At 39.0% G+C, this 22,174-nt stretch overlaps 1 protein-coding gene across 2 annotated transcripts in view; it reads left to right on the forward strand.

The window, feature by feature from the left end:
- Nucleotides 1-1,404: 1,404 nt before the first annotated feature.
- LOC144636804 (uncharacterized) overlaps nucleotides 1,405-22,174 on the forward strand; it is a 28,586-nt gene continuing 7,816 nt past the window's right edge. Inside the window, exons 1-11 of one of the 2 annotated variants that reach the window (XM_078496003.1) lie at nucleotides 1,405-1,568; nucleotides 2,710-2,767; nucleotides 4,312-4,514; nucleotides 4,987-5,116; nucleotides 6,620-6,766; nucleotides 14,186-14,313; nucleotides 16,126-16,191; nucleotides 18,026-18,086; nucleotides 19,296-19,325; nucleotides 20,572-20,707; nucleotides 22,044-22,134. In XM_078496003.1, the coding sequence (XP_078352129.1) occupies nucleotides 1,470-1,568; nucleotides 2,710-2,767; nucleotides 4,312-4,514; nucleotides 4,987-5,116; nucleotides 6,620-6,766; nucleotides 14,186-14,313; nucleotides 16,126-16,191; nucleotides 18,026-18,086; nucleotides 19,296-19,325; nucleotides 20,572-20,707; nucleotides 22,044-22,134 (1,149 nt within the window). In that variant the 5' untranslated portion in view covers nucleotides 1,405-1,469. Of the gene's footprint in view, nucleotides 1,569-2,709; nucleotides 2,768-4,102; nucleotides 4,515-4,986; nucleotides 5,117-6,619; nucleotides 6,767-14,185; nucleotides 14,314-16,125; nucleotides 16,192-18,025; nucleotides 18,087-19,295; nucleotides 19,326-20,571; nucleotides 20,708-22,043; nucleotides 22,135-22,174 lie in introns of those variants that run through there. The other variant, XM_078496002.1, reaches the window with a different exon arrangement.

The raw sequence follows: 22,174 nt of genomic DNA on the forward strand, positions 1-22,174 counted from the left end.
GGAAACCTTTTATCAAAACCCTTTCTCGAGCACGAATGCAGTTAGGGTAAGATCGATCGCAACGCGGGAATGTTATCAAAATTTAAGGGCGCGTTTTTTACCCAGAGTTGTAGAATAAGAATGGTTGGTGTAGAATACAGTCAACTCTCGCCTTGCGGACACCTCGCTATTACGGTCAGGAGTTGCAATCGAGGCGACTAAGAATAACTGAAAATAACTCTCGCTACTTTGTTCATCCTATATTACGGACATCAAATTGCGGTCCCGAAGTTGTCCGTTATAGAGGGAGTCGACTGTACTAGGAATTATTCGGATTGCCTGCATTAAAAAAACGCAATATGATATCTTTAAATGCGGAAAATTTTGAAAACGAACCGAGAGACCGTCAATTAAAAGGATGAAGTCCCCGAAGTAGAATATTCTAATTCTACTCATGTCTACTTAACCTTCTAGCGATTTAGGAAATTTTTTAGCTGAATTTGTAAAAAAGACATTTTAGAAAGCCGTGCGCGTTGCACGCGAACGTTCTCCAGATAAAACAAGAGTTGCTTATTTTGCAATGCCGGTCTTGCAGCGGACAGACGACATAGCTCACAATATCAAAAAAATGTAGAGACGGTCTTCATGTATGCAGTCATGACGTTTCAAAAGAGTGTACGAGACAGTCGTTACGTTTTCGACCTCCGTTTAGGAATTTTTTGTTCCAAACAACCAATCAAAAAAATTCGAATTAATTAAAAAATCCTATGTCCCCAGAGCCCTTCGTTTTCTTGTGCCAAACCGGCTAAGAGAAACCCCTTGAAAGGCCTCGTTGATTGTAAATGCAAAACCACTAGTACTGTCACCGATCAATTTGTTTGGCGACGTTCTCGTTCATTTACAGCCGCCGTTGTCGTCGCATTGCCCTGCTTAAACTCCGTATTAATGTCCCTGTGTCATGATGACAATGTTTCTATGACAATGCACTGATATTGATATTGTACTGCACTGAACGATAGCCTTTGTGTATTCGTAACCCCAAGGGTGGGGTGAGGGAGGGGGGAACGGCTACTCGTAGGCTACATGAACTACCTACATCACTACCAGTTATAATAGATGTAGCGAAAGTCTTTGGAAAAGTCAGAGTTAACACTTATTAAAGAACTCATGATCAGGACCAAACGGAAAAACATGTTCATGAAACTAAAAAGGTTCATGAACATGGCCCTGAACTATTACAAATGGCATCGCACACAAATCACCCCGCCTTTTGCGCAAATTCCTCATTCCGATTGGCCGCATTTTATGCCTCAGGGTTTTCGCAGTTCTTTACTTTTTCGGAGGGGGGAGTGTTTGAGTGGCAGAAGCTTACGAAACCAGGAAATTACTGAAAATCAATGAAACAGAACTTAGCCGCGAGACTAAAGCTCTCCACTGAGGTACCGTGTTTTTTCTCGATTAAACTTTCTCGTTTTTCAAACGGGAAAGTCATGGGAGTCATAATCTGCTTCATTTTACTGTTCGTCGCCGGTCTTGGATGCGGATCTTGTGAAAGATCAACGAAATGCTTCGAGAGCTGTGTGTCTAAGGTATGCGACTGTCGCGAAATTGAATTAATAGTTGTATGTTTATGTTAACGATGCCTGAATGAGCAAATGCATTGAAATCTCGGCATCTGGACATTTTAGGACTCTTAACTCGTTAAAAACTAAGACAACTGACATTTCACGTCTTAAATTTAACGCTTAAAAGCCCGGCAAATGGAACCCATCGAACCCTCATGCCGCGATTTTTACTTAGTGAACATTTCAAGTCGTTAATGATATGATATTGTAACTGTGCATACTACAATAAAAATTAGCAGAGTCATGCTTGGCTTCGAAGACTTCGTCGTTGCAGATCTTGTAAAACAATGCAAAACTGAACTGCATGTAAATGCGATTTTTGATTCCTATAGAATCTGTACAAGTCAGTAGCAAGTTTTGGGGAGCTGTTTACGAAGTGGTTAAAAACGTTTTAGTTTCAACTTTCAATTTTCCAATATGTTGCAGGGGAGCTTATGCAGGGGGCGATCAAGATCGCTTCGATCGCCTGTGTTCTATCCTTCTGGCTTCTCTTTCCCTACTTCTTCGAAAAACTGCAATAATTAAGAAAATAGAAGGCCACGGGTTTTGCTTTTTCATTGAAGGCTGCCACTGTGTTGGATCTAGGACTAAAATGATTGTTTTTCGTAGGTCCTTCGCTCATACCAGGCGATCAGGACGATCATGAACACCCGATTGCTTCCAATCGCTTCGATCGCCTACGATCGTCTCAGTATTTGCAAACAATCGATACGATAGAAACGATCTGGCCGTCCATATGAAACCTTTAAGCGTAAAACACCGCGCCTTCGTACGGTTACCTTGTGCTTATGCTCATACCCGGGGGGGGGGGGGGTTACTCCCTATAATGGCCTATACACGCAACTTTTGGCTGTATCGTCTTAATTTATTAAGCGCTACATAAAAATGACAAGATATATAAAAGGGGTACCTTTTTGCAATAAAAGGTATACAAAAGGGGTACCTTTTCTTTTAAAATGATATATAAAAGGGTAAGGAGTTGAATCTCCGGGCAGAGCCTCCCCGTACAAAACTTTTTCGAGTACCCCCCCCCCCCCGGGTGCTCATAGCAGGTGTGAAGAGCTCTTTGTCTTCCTCTATTTATTTTTGTATTATTATTTTTCAGATCCCAGATAATCATCTTTGTAATAAAACTTGTCTACAGTTACTCAATACGTCTTCAGGTCAGTGTGTACTGAAATGTTTTTTCTACAAAACAAGGAGAGTGGAGCACATCACGCCTATCCTCCGCAAACTGCACTGACTGCCCGTGCGCAAGCGTTTTATTTTGAAGATTTTGCTTTTTACTTATAAAATTTTAAATTGTTTAGCACCTAGTTACTTTGCGGAACTTATAAATATTCATCAACCTATAAGGTGTCTTCGTTCCAACCATGATCACCTGCGACTGCACAAACCAGTGTGATAAGACCAAGACTTACGGGGGGACGCGCATTTTCATCAAGCGCACCAGCACTGTGGTACAGTCTCCCACTTGATGTGAGGAGTGCCCCATCGGTTGACACTTTTAAAATTAAGCTTAAAACGTTTTTAATTCAATAATGACCTTTAGTATTTTTTAATAACTTTAGAATTTTATAATGAATTTTAGTAATTTTTTAAGAATTTTAGTATTTAATAATGAATTTTAGTATTTTAATGAATTTACTATTTTATCTTATTGTAATTTAAATATCTTATCTACTTCCCTTAATATTGTTTCGTTATTGTTTCCTTATATAAATATATTTCTTGTAAGAGCATTGAGATTTTTTAATGTAATGCGCGAGAAATAAATTAGTATTATTATTATTATTATTATTATTATTATTATTATTATTATTATTATTATTATTATTATTATTATTTCTATTAAAAAGACTGTAGTCTCACCGGGAAATTCTTTATTTCTTACGAGGAAGGCAAACTATGAAGGCGGTACAGCCAGCGTTTATATTACCACATTCCGTAAAAGTGTGGTTATTGGGATTACAAGAAAATGACGAAATTGAACGGATAAAATGTTCTATATATAAAGACAAATGGACTGAATGTCAGCATGTGATCTCCTCGTAAAGCGTTCACTTTTACTGACAATAAACTGGTAGCAGCGACACTGATTTGAATTTCTTCGTAACTTTATCTGAAGGAAAAATATTTTATGTCTAAAATCATGATTTTCTAGTTGTGACTTCAAAAATGGCGCGTGTTGCGGCTGGAAGCAAACGCGACACATTTTTGCGAGAATTCACATAAAAGCTTATATGCCTGTACGCGTTAGGTACTTTCCAGTTTTCCTACACTTTCTCGAGTGTTTACATTTAGAATATGTCATAAAGAACAGAATTTGTTTCTGTATTTTTTCAAAAAATATTGCTTCCGGAATAAAATGAGTACAAAAAACTTGTGCGTACTGGTACAGATAGATTAACTACTGAGATACTTTTATGGTCATTCACGCATGCGAGTGACTATTAAAATAAATATTTGTCGTTACAAAAAATGCCGTTACAAACAGAACAAGACACGTCGAATTTGTTCATCTGGTCACGCATGCGCAGGATGTATTTTAAAACAGAATGTTCAATACACTCGAGCTCTCAACTTTGGAGACGACTTTGTAAATTTTCGCGTTTTTGGCAGAAGCAGACATGGCTAACCTCCATCAAACTGAACAATATTCAACTTTTTCGTCTGAACTTTTTGCTACTTCTTTACATTTTTCTAGCCAACAACATCACTACATTGCCGCCAACTCCAGATGCACCCATTTTGCTGTCGTCTTCATACTTCACCTTCACGCTGGACTGGAGTAGCTACAATGAAACCAACTACAATGCTTCATCTGTTGTTTATGTTCTGGAAGTCACCCGCCACGAGAACATCAGTGACCCATTTATTATGCTACCACATATACAGAAATATCACGTGGTAAGCTAGTTATCTTTATGGCTTATCCGTTTCATGCCACCCGATCCCCTTAGCTGGCTCACGCTTACGTGTTCGCGTTTAACCCCCCCCCCCCCCCCCCTCAAATTTTTGCTGCATGGGACCTGTGTATAGGTGCTAGAAAAAGAAGCGGTATTTGTCTGCTACGAGAAAACTTAGAATGCCTTTTTGTCACTCCTGGGACCTGCAATCTAATTATAAACTAAAGTTGGAAGAACCAAATCTTTCGTCAGTGCGTTCCGTTAAAGAAGCATCCAGAACTGGTCCATTGCAGAAAAAATACCTGAAAAATACCTCAGCTGGCCTACAACCAATTTTAAGCTCTTGCCTTTTGAAGCTATTGTCGGGTTATTTAGTCCACTGGACTTGTTTACACCGCGCGCGCAGCATATTTTAATTTAGAGCACGTAGAAGCTAACTTGGTCATTTATTGTCAACTTTGATCATCTCGCAGACGACAAACGCCACTTTTACCATCCCTGAAGACTTTGTCACCAAGACGAACTTCTCGTTCCGGTTAGCAGTGGTCACACTGCAGGGCACTTCAAACTTCTCATCATCAAGTCCTCTGTATACAACAAACAGTGAGTTTCTGAACCAGCTTGAAATACATTAATCTAGTGAGACCACAGGTACCGCAACCTACCAAAAAGAACCGCAGTGCTAAAAGATTTAATTTATAAGGGTTTGTATGAAAATGAAACAATTTTATTTTCTGAGGTATATATTTTAATGTATTATGAAGACTTTCACTGGTGCTTTGTCGTGTTATTTGTTGTCTGCCAGCTCCTCGGACCAATTTGAAGTGATTTTGACGAGTTATTGCTTTGCAAAAATTTCTAACACATGTACTCTATTAAATATTCCTAAGGCTGGAAACTATTATCGACTGCAGCTCACTCGAAGCTTTTAAAACATCTTCCATAAACTGGTCAAATCGCTACAGAATTTCCACCGCCGTTTTCTTTGGTAATTCCTTTATCCTTTCGTTCTTCCTCGGGTTCCGAGTGCTCTCCTGAAGTGTAGAAAAATCGGTACGGAACGCGAGGAACAACGAAAGGACAAAGGAATTATCGGAGATTACGGTGGCGAAAATTTTGTAGCGATTTGACCAATGTCATGGAAGATATTGAGCTTCGAGTGAGCATTTGGCTGTATTTTTGTGATGATCGATTAATTTTCAGAAAAAAATCGCGCTGCGGTATTTCTTTCTCTTTAGAACATAGTTAGTACTAACTATGTTTAAAATTATAGATGTTTTTTGGCGCTCGATTGTTACAAAATAAAAATACAGACCTATTGGCATTACTGCTGGCCAGAGTGAAAGAAAATCCCAGCTTACTAGATTTGTGTGTTTTGTAGACTGAAGAAGCAAAATTAATGGCGAAAAAGTAGCAATTTTTATTATTAAAATCTTTAAAGTAAAATAAAAATATTTAAGGCGCGCATCGCAGTAGATATCCAACCTCGTTCCCAAATCACCAAGGGAAAAGCCCTGGGAACGAGGTTGAGTAGATATCCAGTGGCAGATCCAGGGGAGGGGCCCTTATATTTTCGGAAATAGCGCATTTTCTTTGAAGTACCGGAATTATTTTCGCAGAATTCAACACTCATGGTCAAGCGGTCCCCCTTCTTAGCTGGAGGTCTGGATCCGCCACTGATATCATTATCAAGTTATTTTATTCCCTTTGTCGAACCCTTGCACAAAGATAATACTGGAAGATTGCAAATTGCTGCCGACAATTAATGGCCAGTACCCTCTATGCCGGACGCGAGGGAATCGTGGTAGTTGTATTCAGCAAAACATGCGCGAGACTTGCAACGCCGAATACAACTACAGTCAACTCTCGCCTTGTGGACACCCCGCTATTGCGGACTCTCGTTATTAAGGACAAAAACCAGATCCCCGGTAAAAGAGGTTTCACTGGAAATGATTTCCTGGAGGCTTCTCTCATGGAGGAAATTGGTCATTACAAATTCCATTCTAAACAGGACAAATTATAAAACAAGCTCTTCCGTCCAATCCTACAATTTAACATTTAATTTCGTTCCAAATCATTTATTGTCATGTTTGTAATTCTCGACAGGTTCTTGTGACCGATCACAACACGCTTTCAATGAGAGCAGGTTTTTCCCGTGTCCAGTGTTCAATGTTCGCCTGAACTTCACCGTGACTCCGGTCCAGTATGAAAGACCCAGCCTTTCGACAACGCTGTCCTGGGATTTTCCTCACGGTATGTAGAAAAAATATAATAAAACCATGATACAGGTTGTCGGGGTTAAATAAGAAGCGTGTTTTGGGATGCTGGCATTCTCGTACCTCGAGTCTTCGTCCCTTCTGCGCAGGCTAACCTGTAAACGTGTTCTAACCGATAAGAGTAAACATGTTGTTTTGTCAACCAATCAGAAACCGAGGCGAAATCAAAATCAATCGCCACTAGTTATAATTTGCTAGATGTCATAATTTTGATTTTACGATCAGAAAACTACTCTAACTTAGATTGTGATAATTTTTGTAGTGCTTAAGAGGGGTTTGCTCTACGGACCGACTAAGGGTATGCAAGATAGCAAAGACCGATCAACTTTGCCAGAATAAAGGCCTGTAATATTTAAAAAAAGTTTCAGTCGTTAAAATTTTTTTTTTTTGTATTTATTGCGTGCGGCCGCCGAAATAGCGATTTTTGGAAGCTGTTGTTCATATATTAAAAGCGTCCTAGAAAATAATACCAGGAACTCAAAACCTTTCATTTCCTCTAATATAAGTGTGTCAAATATGTGGAACAAAAACTGGAATTTTTAACGGAATTTTTAATTTATAATTTTGACAGTCGTAGCAACAGCCGATTTTGCCTAAATTCACGGGTCACAAATCACTTGTACGACTTTACCCTTCAAGACTATACGCCGTAGAAAGAGAAATTTCCACTACAGTTTCCACGAAAAAATTGATAAACGAAACGACGAATTTTGAAAGCGTTTTAAAAATAGGTCATTCGAGTCATATGAGTGACTTTTGACCTCCGTATCAATAACAACAATAACGGAAGGTGTTAAAGCTTTCTTCATATTTCTTCCTAGCAGTAGGTTTTGTGCAAATTTTGAGACGAATTTATTATAAAGCGATTTCGATTGAACGTTTTCAAGTGGGATTATATTACTTTCGTAAATTATATTAAAAGAATTAGGCTCGAAGGGAGAGGTGAGATGCGCTATAGATGATTTACTACCATTTAACAGGTTCCGCCATACCAGAGGCATGGCGTCCAGCATACTAATCAGTAAATACATGTCGCTGGGGGATAGAATAGATCTCAGAGGCTCCGTGTTGAAAACTAGCAACCCTGCATCGTCGTAAAGGTCGCCAATTTGTTTAGACCCACACTACTTATCCTTCGGTTTATACTGATTTTGCCAATGCAAATAAACCTATTATTCTAGAGGATCTATTCGCAACATCCTTTGTTGTACTGGATTGTTTTCGTTTAATGAGGACCAGGTTTGGATACATTCTTTATAAAACTCTGGAACAGCAACTGTAATTTTCTATAATCAAAGTTACAGTGAAACAAAAACTTGCCCCCAACGTTCTTCAAATAGAAATTAAGAAAAAATTTCCAGCTTGCTGGGTAGTTGTCAAATTTTTGATACAATATTCTCTCGTGAATAAGATAATATCTGCATGTCAAACCTCCTTCCTCAATGGAGTTTATCAAGGCTGCCCGCTTTACTTTGTCTTTACCCTTCCAAATAAAAGAATAAAGTAACTCATTATTTTTTTGACAAAATCAGATTTTTTACACGAGACCAAAGCTACACGATAAAGGATTTTCGGTATGGAAAGGATTTGATACTTGAATCCTTCCAATCAACGTAAGACCTCTCCAAGACCAATTTGTAGCAGTTCTTTAACACCGAAGAGTTCAATTAGAATGGAACAAAATTTATCTAACACCTATAAGAGCAACACTAAGCACAAAACTGCGGGAATTTCAGTATAAGATATTAATAGAATCAATACAAATGACATGCTTTTAATTTAAGAAAATTGAACTCCTCTATGCGAAAAGATAAGAAAATAGACATTTTCTTTTCCTCTGCCCGAGAGTTCAAGTTTTTTGGAGTGAAGTATGCTCATTTCGGAGAAAAATGAATGAGCAGACCTCTACAATAAAAATATTTTTTCGGAAACCAAGAGTAAAAACTCACAATAACTTGACAAATTCATTATCTGGAAAGCAAATCTTTCTGTATCGTTGTAAACTAAACAAAACTGCATTATCTATTCTGCTTTTAACAGAAAAAATTAAGAATACTTATTATATAGAACGTTCTATTGCGAGAGAAAATAATAAAGTTGGTTTTCATTATGAAAAGTGGGAACCTCTACTCCCACTTATCTCTCTTGATAAGTTGTTGTCATATTTTTTAAATTATCCTGCAAATTACTATCAGACTGCTGTAATATACCTAAGTTGTTGGCCTTTGTAAACCCTGTTATTTTGTAACCTGTCACTTTGTAATTTAAATTAGCTATTTAAATTTATTTTAAACTCAAAATTTGTAACCTTTTTTTTTCCGTAAATAACTTATTTCTTTTTTTGCTTACTTTTTTTTTTGCTTATTTTAGTAGTAAAAAATAAACAAACAAAATACAAAAAAAAAAAAAAAACTAACGGAAGGTTTTCAAATGTTACGTTTCTTCGTTAAAAGACTTGTAATTTTCACTTTGTTGCATGCTTTTAAATAAATGGAAACCATGTTTTTGTGGTGGAATTGCGTATTTGCTATGTTGGCGAATTTGTTCGAAACTTTCGCGAGAGTTTTGAAATGCGAGCTTATCTTCTGCTTTGAGCGGTTCCGGTACGTTGATTACCAAATTATACATTCGAATCTGCTTTCAACGAGAATGTGGCATCTACAACGAAGTAAATGCCAAATCACTGAGCAATAAAGAAATATTTCTTACCTTTATGACTTTTCCTAGTCCAGAAACCACATTATTCGTACCAAAATACGGAGCGAAATGCCTCTTCATGTCTTCTTGTCGCACGCGATCATGTTTCAATGTAACGTCCATGTTAACGATTAACTTGGCAAAACCGCATAATTTCAACAGGAAGTACAGTTCACTGAGGCTTTCTTGGTAGTGCAGCAGCGCATTTCCCCGATCTTACTTTGACATCTCAAATACTCGACGCTGTCAGCTGAGTTCTGAGATGTGATGTGAATGTGCAAAGCTAGACTGGATAACTCCAATTCACCCCGGAAGTGGCGCGGCCACAAAGTAACTTGCCTTTTCCCGGTGTTACTTGAATTAGGCATCTTAAATTCTCGACGCTCTCGGTCAACAGAAGTGGTCTTTTGCTTGTCTTTTAGGAATGTTAACGATTTGTAAAGTAAAGCCACAGGCTACCCAGCTGTACGTAAAGGTTGCTAATCAATTTAAAAAATATATTATACACAAAAGCAAAAAATTCGTGAGCATTTTGAGCACAGTAAAAGTTGCTTCATTAATCGACTTCATTAAATGGTAAGTGAAAATATAGTTTGTAAGCGAATGTATAGATATATGTGTCTTTAGTATATTTATTTTTTTGACGTTCTTATTGAAATTATGTTAAACTTTACAGGCAAATTCCATCGTCCATGCGACATTATTCGGCTCTAAGAAACTGCGGTATAAAACATACCGTCATACGTTGTACGTGCATTTACTATTAATCCACAATGAAATATCTTTATTGTTTGGTTTATACCACATGGTCACCAAGCTGTACAATTCAAGTGGAAAACAGATGTGGCAAATGTCTAAGCCTCTACTTACAGGCACTACCCTTTACAATTTCCTTAAACCAACCAGCTACTTCTCCAAAAAGCTAGCCAATTGTATTCAGATGACAATATGACATGTGTCTTACTCCCTACTAAGAGCCACACCCCCTTTACAACCCCCTTAGCCAACAACCTATACAGTTCAATGACAAAAAATGACAATTTGACAGGTGTCTTCCTCTCTACTTAGAGCCACGCCCTTTACAAACTCCCCTTTGGCGAACAAGCTATACAATTCAAGTGATAGCAGATGACGTTTTGCCGGTGTCTTACTCTCTACTAAAAGCCACACCCCTTTACAAACTACCCTTTGGCGAACAAAAGCTAACAAGCTATACAATTCATGTGATAGCAGATGACAATTTGCAGGTGTCTTACACTCAACTAAGAGCCACACCCCTTTACAAACTACCCTTAGCGAACAAGCTGTAACAATTCAAGTGAAAGCAGATGACAATTTGACAGGTGCCTTTCTCTCTACTTAGAGCCACACCCCTTCTACCCTTTCGCGAACAAGCTATAATTTAAGTGATAGTAGATGACAATTTGACAGGTGTCTTACTCTCTACTTAAAGCTAAACCCCTTTACAAACTACCCTTAGTGAACAAGCTATACAATTCAAGTGATAACAGATGACAATTTGACAGGTGTCTTAATCTCTACTCAGAGCCTAGTGCGTTTCTAGTGCTTTTGCGGAACTGACATCTTCTTGAAGGAGTATGTGGTATGACTTCTTTGCTTTGTCAAGTAATGTCTCTTTTTCTGGCAACATCTTGCATTTGCCAAAGGACATATGCTTCTCCAGACTTGAATACCTCTGATAAACCTTTACACAACCCTCATTTGGGCAGGAAAACAGAACGCTGAAATCTTCCACAGCATCACTGTTGTTTTCTTGTTCTTCAAACGTTTCATCAAGGCATGGCTTCTTTGAATTTTCTTGGGAAGCGCGGACGAAGCCACCAGGAGAGAACTTGCAGTCAAATCGGCAACTCTTCAGAATGTCAGGAACTATAAAAAAGGAATGTCATGGTTAAGTATTAAAATAAACTAAATCCCGCATAATTTTATACCCTAAGCTTAAAGTGTATATGACACTTTTTTTATGAAATCTTTTATTGGCTTTTTTTCTTTCGTTGATATGTTTCGATAAAGGATTGATAGTTATTCTCTTGATAAATGTTAAAAGTTATTTTTACAATTAATGACACATCACTACATTCATATGTTGTATCCTTTCACTACAGTATAAGTAAGCTATTTTTCTTCTTTTGTGAGCTAAGCCAAAAGGAAACTGGGTACTAGAAACATAGTCCACTTTCGTCACGCATTTGTCACGCATTCGTCACGCTTCAATTCCACGTTTTAAAGTCGCTATGCACCTGCCAGGTGCGGTGACCCAACGGTTAGTAGCTCCGAACCGAGCGCTCCAAGTTCGAGCCCTTACCGGGGTCACTGTTGTGTTCTTGGGCAGGACACTTTACTCTCACAGTACCTCTCTCTACCTTGGGTACCGGCGAGTTAATGATGGGGATAACCCTCTGTTGGACTACCATCCTAGGCTACCCATGCCACGGGAACCAAGATAAGCTCCGGGTGTAATTTATGGTCCACTATTTTTGTATGCAGACCTTACTTTATCTTACATAAAAGTAAAGATCAGTAAAAATGTTATGCTAATTGGTAATTATTAATTATTAATGTGCCTTCACCTGCTTCGTATTCACTTTTTTGTTTTAAATTTAAGTCAGATTCACGAGAATCATACATGTCTTGGGTGCTCGAGAATAAAACTAAGCGGGTAATTATTAGTTACTAACACATCCGTACAACTCCAACATACCTGCTCGTGCTAGTAATAGCTTTGGCTCCGAGTCTAAAGAAGCGTCTCGAACGTCGTACGCACGTAGATGCCCTTGTATATCTTTGGTACATTTAGAAATGACGACACTATTCGAATTTGCCGGATTGTCCACACTAGGACCACATTCTCCCCCTGCAATCTGTCCATATTCACACACGGCCATAAGCAAAAGCCGGCACAGTCGTTTCTCTCAAAATAAACTGCACTGGAGTGACAGCAAGTTTAATCGGTAGTTGAAAATTTGCTTGGTGGCCGCGCCACTTCCGGGATGAATTGGAGTTATCCAGTCTAGCTTTGCACATTCACATCACATCTCAGAACTCAGCTGACAGCGTCGAGTATTTGAGATGTCAAAGTAAGATCGGGGAAATGCGCTGCTGCACTACCAAGAAAGCCTCAGTGAACTGTACTTCCTGTTGAATTATGCGGTTTTGCCAAGTTAATCGTTAACATGGACGTTACATTGAAACATGATCGCGTGCGACAAGAAGACATGAAGAGGCATTTCGCTCCGTATTTTGGTACGAATAATGTGGTTTCTGGACTAGGAAAAGTCATAAAGGTAAGAAATTTTCTTTATTGCTCAGTGATTTGGCTTTTACTTCGTTGTAGATGCCACATTCTCGTTGAAAGCAGATTCGAATGTATAATTTGGTAATCAACGTACCGGAACCGCTCAAAGCAGAAGATAAGCTCGCATTTCTCTCGCGAAAGTTTCGAACAAATTCGCCAACATAGCAAATACGCAATTCCACCACAAAAAACATGGTTCCCTTTCATTTAAAAGCATGCAATAAAGTGGAAATTACACGTATTTTAACGAAGAAACGTAACATTCGAAGACCTTTCGTTAGTTGTTGTTATTGACACGGAAGGTCAAAAGGTCACTCATATGACTCGAGTGACCTATTTTCAAAACGCTCTCAAAATTCGTCGTTTCGTTTATCCCAATTTTTTTTCGTGGAAACTGTAGATGGGAAATTTCTCTTTCTACGGCGTATAGTCTTGAAGGGTAAAGTCGTGTACCAGAGTGATTTTTTGACCCGTGAATTAAGGCAAAATTCGGCTGTTGCTACGACTGTCAAAATATATAAACTTAAAAATTCCGTTAAAAATTCCAGATTTTTGTTCCACATTATTTGAACACCACTTATAGGCAGAGGAAATGAAAGGTTTTAAGTTCCTTGGTAATTTTTTTCTAGGACGCTTTTAATATATGAACAACAGCTTTCACAAAAGTAGCTATTTCGGCGTTGATTTAGCGTGCCTCCACCGGCAAAATATTAAAAATTCTACTAAAAAATCAAAAAAATTCTTAACGACCCGAAACTTATATTTTTAGAACTAGTTTACCGAGGCCTTTATTCTGGCAAAGTTTGGGAAAATCGGTCTTTGCTATCTTGCATACCCTTAGTCGGTCCGTAGAGCAAACCCCTCTTAAGTACTTTGCGTTCGCTAACACCACATCATCTCACGTTTTATACCATGCCATAGAAAATACAGCCAATCAGAATACAGGAAAGCCGTTGTATATTCGACGGTATTCAACCCAACCTTCTTATCGTGCGCTGCGATTGTATTCTCGACGAAATTTAGTAAGCGTATTTTCTATGGCATGGTATAAAATAGTTATACAACACTTTCTCGTGGTATACTATGGAATATCCCACTTGTCACTTGTATTTTCTTGGTATACACACTCGCCTAAAGGCTCGTGTGTATACCGAGAAAATACAAGTGACTCGTGGGATATTCCATAGTATACCACTCGAAAGCGTTGCATAACTAGTATATATCACTTTCACGTCACGTCAAACCACCTCATGTCACGTCATGTCACGGAAAGACACGCATTGTCACACTATGTCACGTCATGACAAAGCCATGTCTCGTCACGTCACGTCACGCCATGCCTAGTCACGTCATGTAATGTTATTTTTTCATATCTCCCCGCAGACCTACACGCCAACCTGGAGGAAGGAGAAATTGTCCTCGATGTCCAATTGTCTGTCGATCAGCCGAATCAAGCTTGTTTTGTATTTGGTCGAACTGATTACATTTCATACACATATCCTCAACCCCCGGTACGAACAAAATAAGAAAAAAACATGTTCTAAAAAGTGTACATACACCCTACTAGTCGACCCCCACACCAGAGTATATTGTGATAGTAGTAAACGAACTAGCCGGCCGAAAAACAGTTAATTTTTCAAACGAATGAAAGAATCGAAATGCTACGTGACTATAGTCTAGTATTTTTTTTTTGTTTGTTCTATTATTTGCTACTATGACTAGATAAACAATCGTTGATATGTACTTTACGACCTCAGGCGTACGAGGCCGGTGGGGGGGGGGGGGGGGAGGAGAAGGGGGCAGTGTCGGAAATTTTAACCATTTTTTCGGGCAAAATGCTAGGAATATACGGGCAACAAGTCTAAAGAAAAAATAGAAAATGGACCGACAAATCTAAACATTAGGTACAAAAATAATTACCTCAAAAGAAAAAGTATTGAAATTGACCGAACTTTGTAATTCAAAAGTCTAATTTTCCCATTTATCTGCTTTCGTCTCCTTTCGCAAATTAATCATGTTTCGATTTTTCTCACAAATCCTGCGTGATACCTAAAGGCTGGTTCTCATATAATCGCCCTGATCATTTTTATCGCCTCGATCACTTCAAAAAGTTATCTTGCGATCGGGACTATTATATGAGAAAATTTCACAGACGATTGCTAACGTCTGCAGCGATTGGGGCGATCACGATCGCTTGGATCGCCCGTGTTCTATCCTTCTAGCTTCTCTATCCCTTCTTCGCCATAAAACTGCAAAAACTGAGAAGATATGAGGCCACGAGTTTTGCTCTTCCTTCGAAGGCTGCCATTGTGTTGGATCAAGGGCTAAAATGATTGTTTTTCGAGGTCTTTACTCATACCAGGCGATCGGGACGATCATATCGGAACCCCTGATCGCTTCCAATCGCTTCGATCGCCTACGATCGTCTCAGTATTTGCAAACGATCGATGCGATAGAAACGATTGGGGCGATCACATCAGAACCAAGCTTATGTTTAATTCAGTCTAATCATTTCTAAGTGATTGGGAAATTGGCGCGGGCGACCAGAAGTTAGACTTTTGCAAAGTATAGCTCGAGCGATCTGCGGGTGGTCGATCCTAAGTAAGACGTTCAAACAAAACTGTTGCATATTTATGCATGAAGCTAATGCCTCAAAACTCTCAGTGAAATGTAATAGCCCATTAACCCGTTAGTGTTTCACATGCTTTTCTATAACTTTTAAAGGGGGGGAGGGGGAAACGATATAAATTGGCTACCCCAAAAATACCTTTTGCTGAACTAGAATTAATTGCGGGCCCAAGAGAGGCCCGCAACTTTTTTTGTCGGGGTTTTTTGCCTGCGCGCCTTTTTAAGTTTAGGTTAAAAATTTTTTTTAAAAACGGAAAAAAAAAAAAAAAAATTTTTTGAAAAAAAAAAAAGGAAAAAAAAAAAAAAAAAATAAATAAAATATTTCCGAGGAAAAAGAATACAGCGCATTAACATCTTCGGGCAACACCACGAAATGAATTAAAGAATAAACGTTTTATTTAAGCAAGTAAGTCTTGTACACAACTATTTCAACGCACTTTTTGTTGTCAATTTATGTGCCTCTTCAATCGGCTGTCAACGAATTTCACTTTTTGGGGGGCAATAAGGTCTCCGTACCCCTCTTCCCCCCCCCCCCCCCCCCCCCTAAGGTCCGAAGGTGCCCGTACGCCTATGTTTACGACTAACTACAAAATTTCAGGACACCGCGTTAAATGTGTACATTAAGAGTAGAACTATCAATCATTTGCATCTATATATTAACTTGGAACGTTTCGTTTTCCCACACGCATCCTAAGGCTACTAGTTACGCTGATAGAATCCCAGACGAGGGGTTTTATTTTGGATGTCGTTATGATGTAGAGGTAAGTTTGCTGTTGACTGCCCAATCTATAGATCGTTTTCATTGTCACGCAAAAAAAAAAAGCAAATCGAAAAACGGGATATTATAGGAGATTAATAAATAAGTCATTTCTCCAAGTATAAGGTCCGTGCGTTTTACCAAAACCGCATATACACGGAAATGTTTTGCGCAAATTTACCGAGCCCAGTATATGCCAATATGGCAATATCACTTATATATACTGTATGAATTTCTTCCCCGGAGAAAATTTAAGGCTAAAAGTCGGAATAAACTCACAGCAATAAGAAATAAACTCTCACGGCAAAGGATTAGAATTCGACTTTATTGACGGCCAAAGAAAATCAACTTACGGCAATAGATAATCGGTAAATTCATAGTAAATAAAACCAACTCAGGGGAACAAAAAAAAGAAGTGACATGTAAGCGTAAGCTTAAATGTACTACACATCACAGTTAAAGCGACTGAAAGGGGCAAAGTATAAGCTTAAGTTACGGAAAGATCTAAACTTTTCCGACACAGAATCTATCGAAAATGGGCTCAGAAAGTAAGCTTAAGTTTATAAACATCATGAAATTTTCTGTGATAAAATCAGGCTCAGCAATTCAGTACAGGTTGTTACCTTGCATCGGGTTCCAGTATCTTTCTTCAGCGGACTTGATCCATGCAGTGTTTAGCTTCGTTTTTACACAATCATCATGATTGCTAAAGTTATTGTATTCTTGATGTTGACGACCAAAGATTCGTCCGCGCAAAAAAACAGACTAAACAAGCCATCTGGACGTGCACAAGGAATATCTTTCGCAGTTATTCCGGGTCTCATCGAACACCACTTTCGTTATCTATAATTTCACGGAATATTGGTGACTTTTGAGGACATCGTGCGAGAAATATTACGGTAATAAAGTTCCGGATTCTCTGTCGCTCTTTTTTATACTCTCGGTTTCATTCAGCCTACACAGTGAACACCGCGCAACAAATTTTCCCGCGTTTTCATAACATAAGTCCGTTTAGATCAAACTGAAACGTCCACATCATCCAGTCGATAGACGATAACTTCAATTGCTCGTTTTACGGTTACGAAAAATGCGGCCAGAGACCAATAAATTGAATTTAACCGTGTAGCGATCAAACAAGAACCATTTTTTGGTGTAAAGGCTTCGATATTACACTCACACATGAATAAAGACTAACAAAATAGAGCAGTTGGATAATAAACCTCTCAGATATTTTGCTGTGTAGTATCGCTGTGTAATTTTACCCCTGGTGTACATTTTGTCTTGCCTTGCGAGCTTTATTTGCTGTTTGTAATTTCCTTACTTTTCTTAAGCCACGGGCGGGCAACCTCGTCCCCAGGTCTAATCCGTGCGTACGGGTGTACGTACGTACGTACGTACGCGACTCCCAAAATTTCTCGGTTCGATAGGATACCATTTGCCTGCCTGTGGATGCTTCGCTCGCGCGCCTTCGGCGCCGCGGGAGCTCCGCTAAAATAGAACCTCTCTGTTCGTGTCCCAGAGAGAGAAAATCTCTTCGATATATCGTTTCCAAGCGAGAGGTTTGAATGCGCTGTGGCTAAGTAGAATTCGAGTAGAATTCATGTGCACGATAAAGGGTCAGGAGATTATAACGTGCAATCGCGACTGGTGGGGAAGGGAGAAGAAGTAATTTGCCTCAGAAATGTACGTTTTAACAGTGTTTTCTTAATCAAAATTTGGACCGCCCCCCCCCCTCCCCAATCAAAACTTATTGGAGCCGCCCCTGTTCATTCGTTCATTCATTGTTTATGTGTCCTGTACATGCAAGCAAACATTTATTATTCTCTCTTGTTTTGCAGTTGTATTCCGATTATGCTGCAGTCGGAAAGTTCACAACTTCGGCATCTTTCTACATTCCACGTATGTGCCATTTTCCGATGTATTTCTCAGTAATAGCTAAGCTGAACAGGTTCAAATGCCTCGGAAAGCAAACATGCCAGCAGTTGGCAAAAGTTTGCTTTTTTACCCATTTTGTTTATTACCCATTTTGTTAAATCAAGGTAAGGTAAAGTCTGTCTCCGAGCCATGACGCCCATACCGCCGGAGCTTATCCCGGTTTCCGTAGCATTAAGCGACTAGGAGTATTGCTACTCCCCCTGGATGGGATGCTAGTCCATCGCAGGGTTACCCCCCAGCAGTAAATTCGCCGGTACCCATTTATACACCTGGGTGGAGAGAGGCACTGTGAGAGTAAAGTGTCTTGCCCAAGAACACAACGCAGCCCCCCGGCCAGGCCTCGAACCCGAGCCGTTCGACTCGGAGTCGAGTGCGCTAACCATCAGTCCACCGCGCCTCCCACGTTAAATCAAGGTACACCAGGGGTGCACGTTAAATCAAGGTACACCAGGGAATTGCACATGATTGATTTATTTTAATTGTCTGGATAAGGGTAACTCGGGCTCCAGGGACGAGATCCTTGTCACGTCATTCCGGTAAAAGTATCGTATCGTTGCAACTTGAGCTTGCGTCAAATTCCTCTGCCAATGAAGTATCGACAACTGCCGTATCACGCCTTGCAGACTAACTTGATTGCGGAGTTAAGATGGAAGCTTGACAAAGTCCTTTATTCTATGTTTTTATTCGCCCTTTTTACACAAAACACAATAGTGTGTTTAATTCTGACTGAGCAACTAAGACTAAGACTTTTGAAAATGGGTAACACAATTATTGGAAACCAATAGAAACGTTTCGGCTACGTAATTGTGTGTTTCGTGCATAGTGGATGAGTACAAAAAGTAGATTGCGAAAAATCTTGGCTTTTTATTATTTTTTTTTTTTGTATTTTTATCTTTTTTTTGCTCCTTTAAAGTTTACCGGGCTTCATAACCATTCCCCGAACCAACAAGAAAGTGTTGAAAAGCAATATCAGGAGCTGGCAATAAACAACTTTCAATTTCATTAGTAGGTAGCAGTGGGGTTTGGCCTGGTCATTTGGCTTTAAGATTTTCCTTTTATCACGCATTATCTAGCAATACGTGATATCCTATTTATTAAAAGGTGATTTTTAAATTTATAAATGATAAGTTTAAACTAACTTTAATTCAGCTTTTGAACTTAATTTCTTTGCAGAATGCATCCATGGGTTTTGTGGCTGTGAACGTAAGTAGCAAGCCAACAGAAGCACGTTAGATCTTTCACTTTCCTTTTGCACGCATTGTTATAAAAAAACTTGAAACACCCGATATCCCTCACCCCTTAGTAGCTATCCGACCAACTTTATGATCGATCAAAATCAGACAGCAATAGCCGATTCCCTCTATACCGCGCGCCTGCAGGGAATCACGGTAGTTGTATTCATCAAATCATGCACGAGACTCAGCAATCTCAGCAATGTCAGGCATCGTTGAATTGATGAATACAACTACCGTGATTCCCTGCAAGCAAGCGCTATAGAGGGAATCGGGTATTACTCACTCGTTTTGTACTCTACAAAATGTTGAGGGAGGGACTGGATGGGAGGGAGGAGTTACCTGCGATGAGGTACGTTTTGCGACGTAAATGTTGAGACAGTACTCCCACTTCACCCCCTCTCCCTTAATGGTCAAAAAATGTCCAAATGGGTTGTTAACACGATAAAAATATTTTTAAAGCAACACTGAAAGGAAGAAAGAGCCTGCATGATTGTGCTATCATTCAGCAAAACATTAAACACCATTTGATGTGTCCCAACTAATTACTTCTCAGAGTGTAGTTTTAACATTGCTGCTGAAAAGCCCTTTTCAGGGAGCGCAATTAAATGTATGTATGTATGTTCTATCCATGTGAAGTTGCTTTAATACTTTGGTAAATACGTTTTGTAGACTCTGGCATAAAATACAGCTTACTGTTGTTGTTGTTGTTGTTGTTGTTGTTGTTGTTTTTGTTGTTGGTCACCTCATGCAAAGGAAACCTGGATAGGCACATATGAGCCACTTTCGGCTCGATTGAGCCTTTACAGAGATGAATGTCTTTAAAGCAGAATGAATTATCCCCTTAATAGAAGTATAAATACTAGTTATGCAACGCTTTCTAGTGGTATCAGTGGTATACTATGGAATATCCCACGAGTCACTTGTATTTTCTCGGTATACACACGAGCCTTTAGGCGAGTGTGTATACGGAGAAAATACAAGTGACATTTTAGTGGGATATTCCATAGTATACCACGAGAAAGTGTTGTTTAACTATTTTATACCATGCCATAGAAAATACGCTCACTAAATTTCATCGAGAATAAGATCGCAGCGCACGATGGGAAGGTTGGGTTGAATACCGTCGAATATACAACGGCTTTCCTGTATTCTGATTGGCTGTATTTTCTATGGCATGGTATAAATCAAAGAACATTTAAATGTGTTCTCGTTAGGTCGCTCTATTTCAATACCGGAAAAATCGGATTACATTCACATTGATATTCATGGCAACCAAACCTCCGTCAACAAAAGAACAGCTAATGTGACCTGGAGCACTGAAGCATGGAACAAGATACCTGCATTCTTTAAGTGAGTTGAGTTCCATTATAATGCAGAGACTAATGGCTGCATGAAAAATAACCGATGACGGGGAGAGAGAACTCCTGCATGTAAGATAAATAAGTATGTTTGAGACCAAAGGGTATGGTTTTCGAGTCGTTTGGGTCTTAAATAGGGTATAAATTTTGACAAAAAATCGAAGGATCCTTTATTGATTTTGATCATTTTTCTTTAAAATGGGTATAGTTCTTGGAAGTAACTATCTTTCTATTTATCCATTTATCTCTTGACAATTATGATTTAAATAACATCGCGAATTTGAAACCCTTCTTGACCGTTTTTACAAACCGAAGCAGTTCTTGGGTAGAGGGTCCTCGATAGCACTTAAGACGGATTCCGCTGAAAGTTCGAGCAATGAGTACGAAAACTAAGTACTAAAAATCTACTCATAGCACGGTAACATTTTGTACACTATTTAGAAGATCTTATCGAGATTCAGTTGTCTTAGTGACCCCGCAATTAAATTCTAAAGCATTCTCGAGAAAATTAAAGTCAAACCTCGTAAAAATGTTTAAAACGCGCGCCATTTTGTTTTGAACTGGCGCAAAACGTCCGTTTTAACTGAAATATAGACAACTTCAAATCCATTTTTCTCTCGCGGGGTCAGCTTGAGCCCTTAATTTTTGGCAGGTTTTTGTTGGCTGTACTTAAACTGTTGCCATGCTAAGAGGTCTTTTTGGTAACTTTATTTTTGCCTTTTTTAACACTTTATTTTTTGGCTTCTGTAACATGAAACAGTAAATTTGAGGCATTTTAATACTAACAGTAAAAAATTCACCGTATCAGTAAATTTTATCCAGAAAGAAAAAAAAAGCTCCAAAAAGGCCAATATTATTTTGTATATCAAGAAGTTTTCGGCCATTTTCCGACGATTTCTGATCATTTCGGAGGATTTCCGAAGACTACCAAAGATATCCGGAGACTCAGTAACGAAGATGTTTGAAGTCTACCGAAGATTTCCGAGGAGAAATCCGAAAATTTTCTCTACGTTCATGGGTGATTTTTTACCGTTTTTCGAAGAGCAGATGATAATTAACAGTGCTAAAATTAAGACTATGAGTTTTTCACCAAAAACCCTCCAAACAACAGTTTTCTCTCCGGAAACAGTAAACATTAAATAAAATTGCCAATGTAACATTAAACTCTTGAGATTGTGGGCAAATAACGCGAAGCACTAAACCATATTCAGACCCTCTGGGTCGGGTCAAAAGTTTTGGTCGGGTCGGATCTGGAATATGGGGTATTGGTTTTTGGGTCAGAAATTTTAAAATTGTTTAAAGGTTTTTTGCGTGCTTTTTCTTACTAGGCTTGTCATGCTGGAATGCACTCTTGGTGATTGTCCAGTCCTAGGTAGCGAGCACCATAGAGAGATTGTTCGTGCAGATTTACATGGAGTGGTAAGAGTAATTAACTTTTTTGGCACATCTTTTGCAAATA

The sequence above is a fragment of the Oculina patagonica genome, chromosome 13 (genome assembly GCF_052425735.1).
Source record: "Oculina patagonica isolate OP01 chromosome 13, crgOcupat, whole genome shotgun sequence".
Classification (NCBI taxonomy): Eukaryota; Metazoa; Cnidaria; class Anthozoa; order Scleractinia; family Oculinidae; genus Oculina; species Oculina patagonica.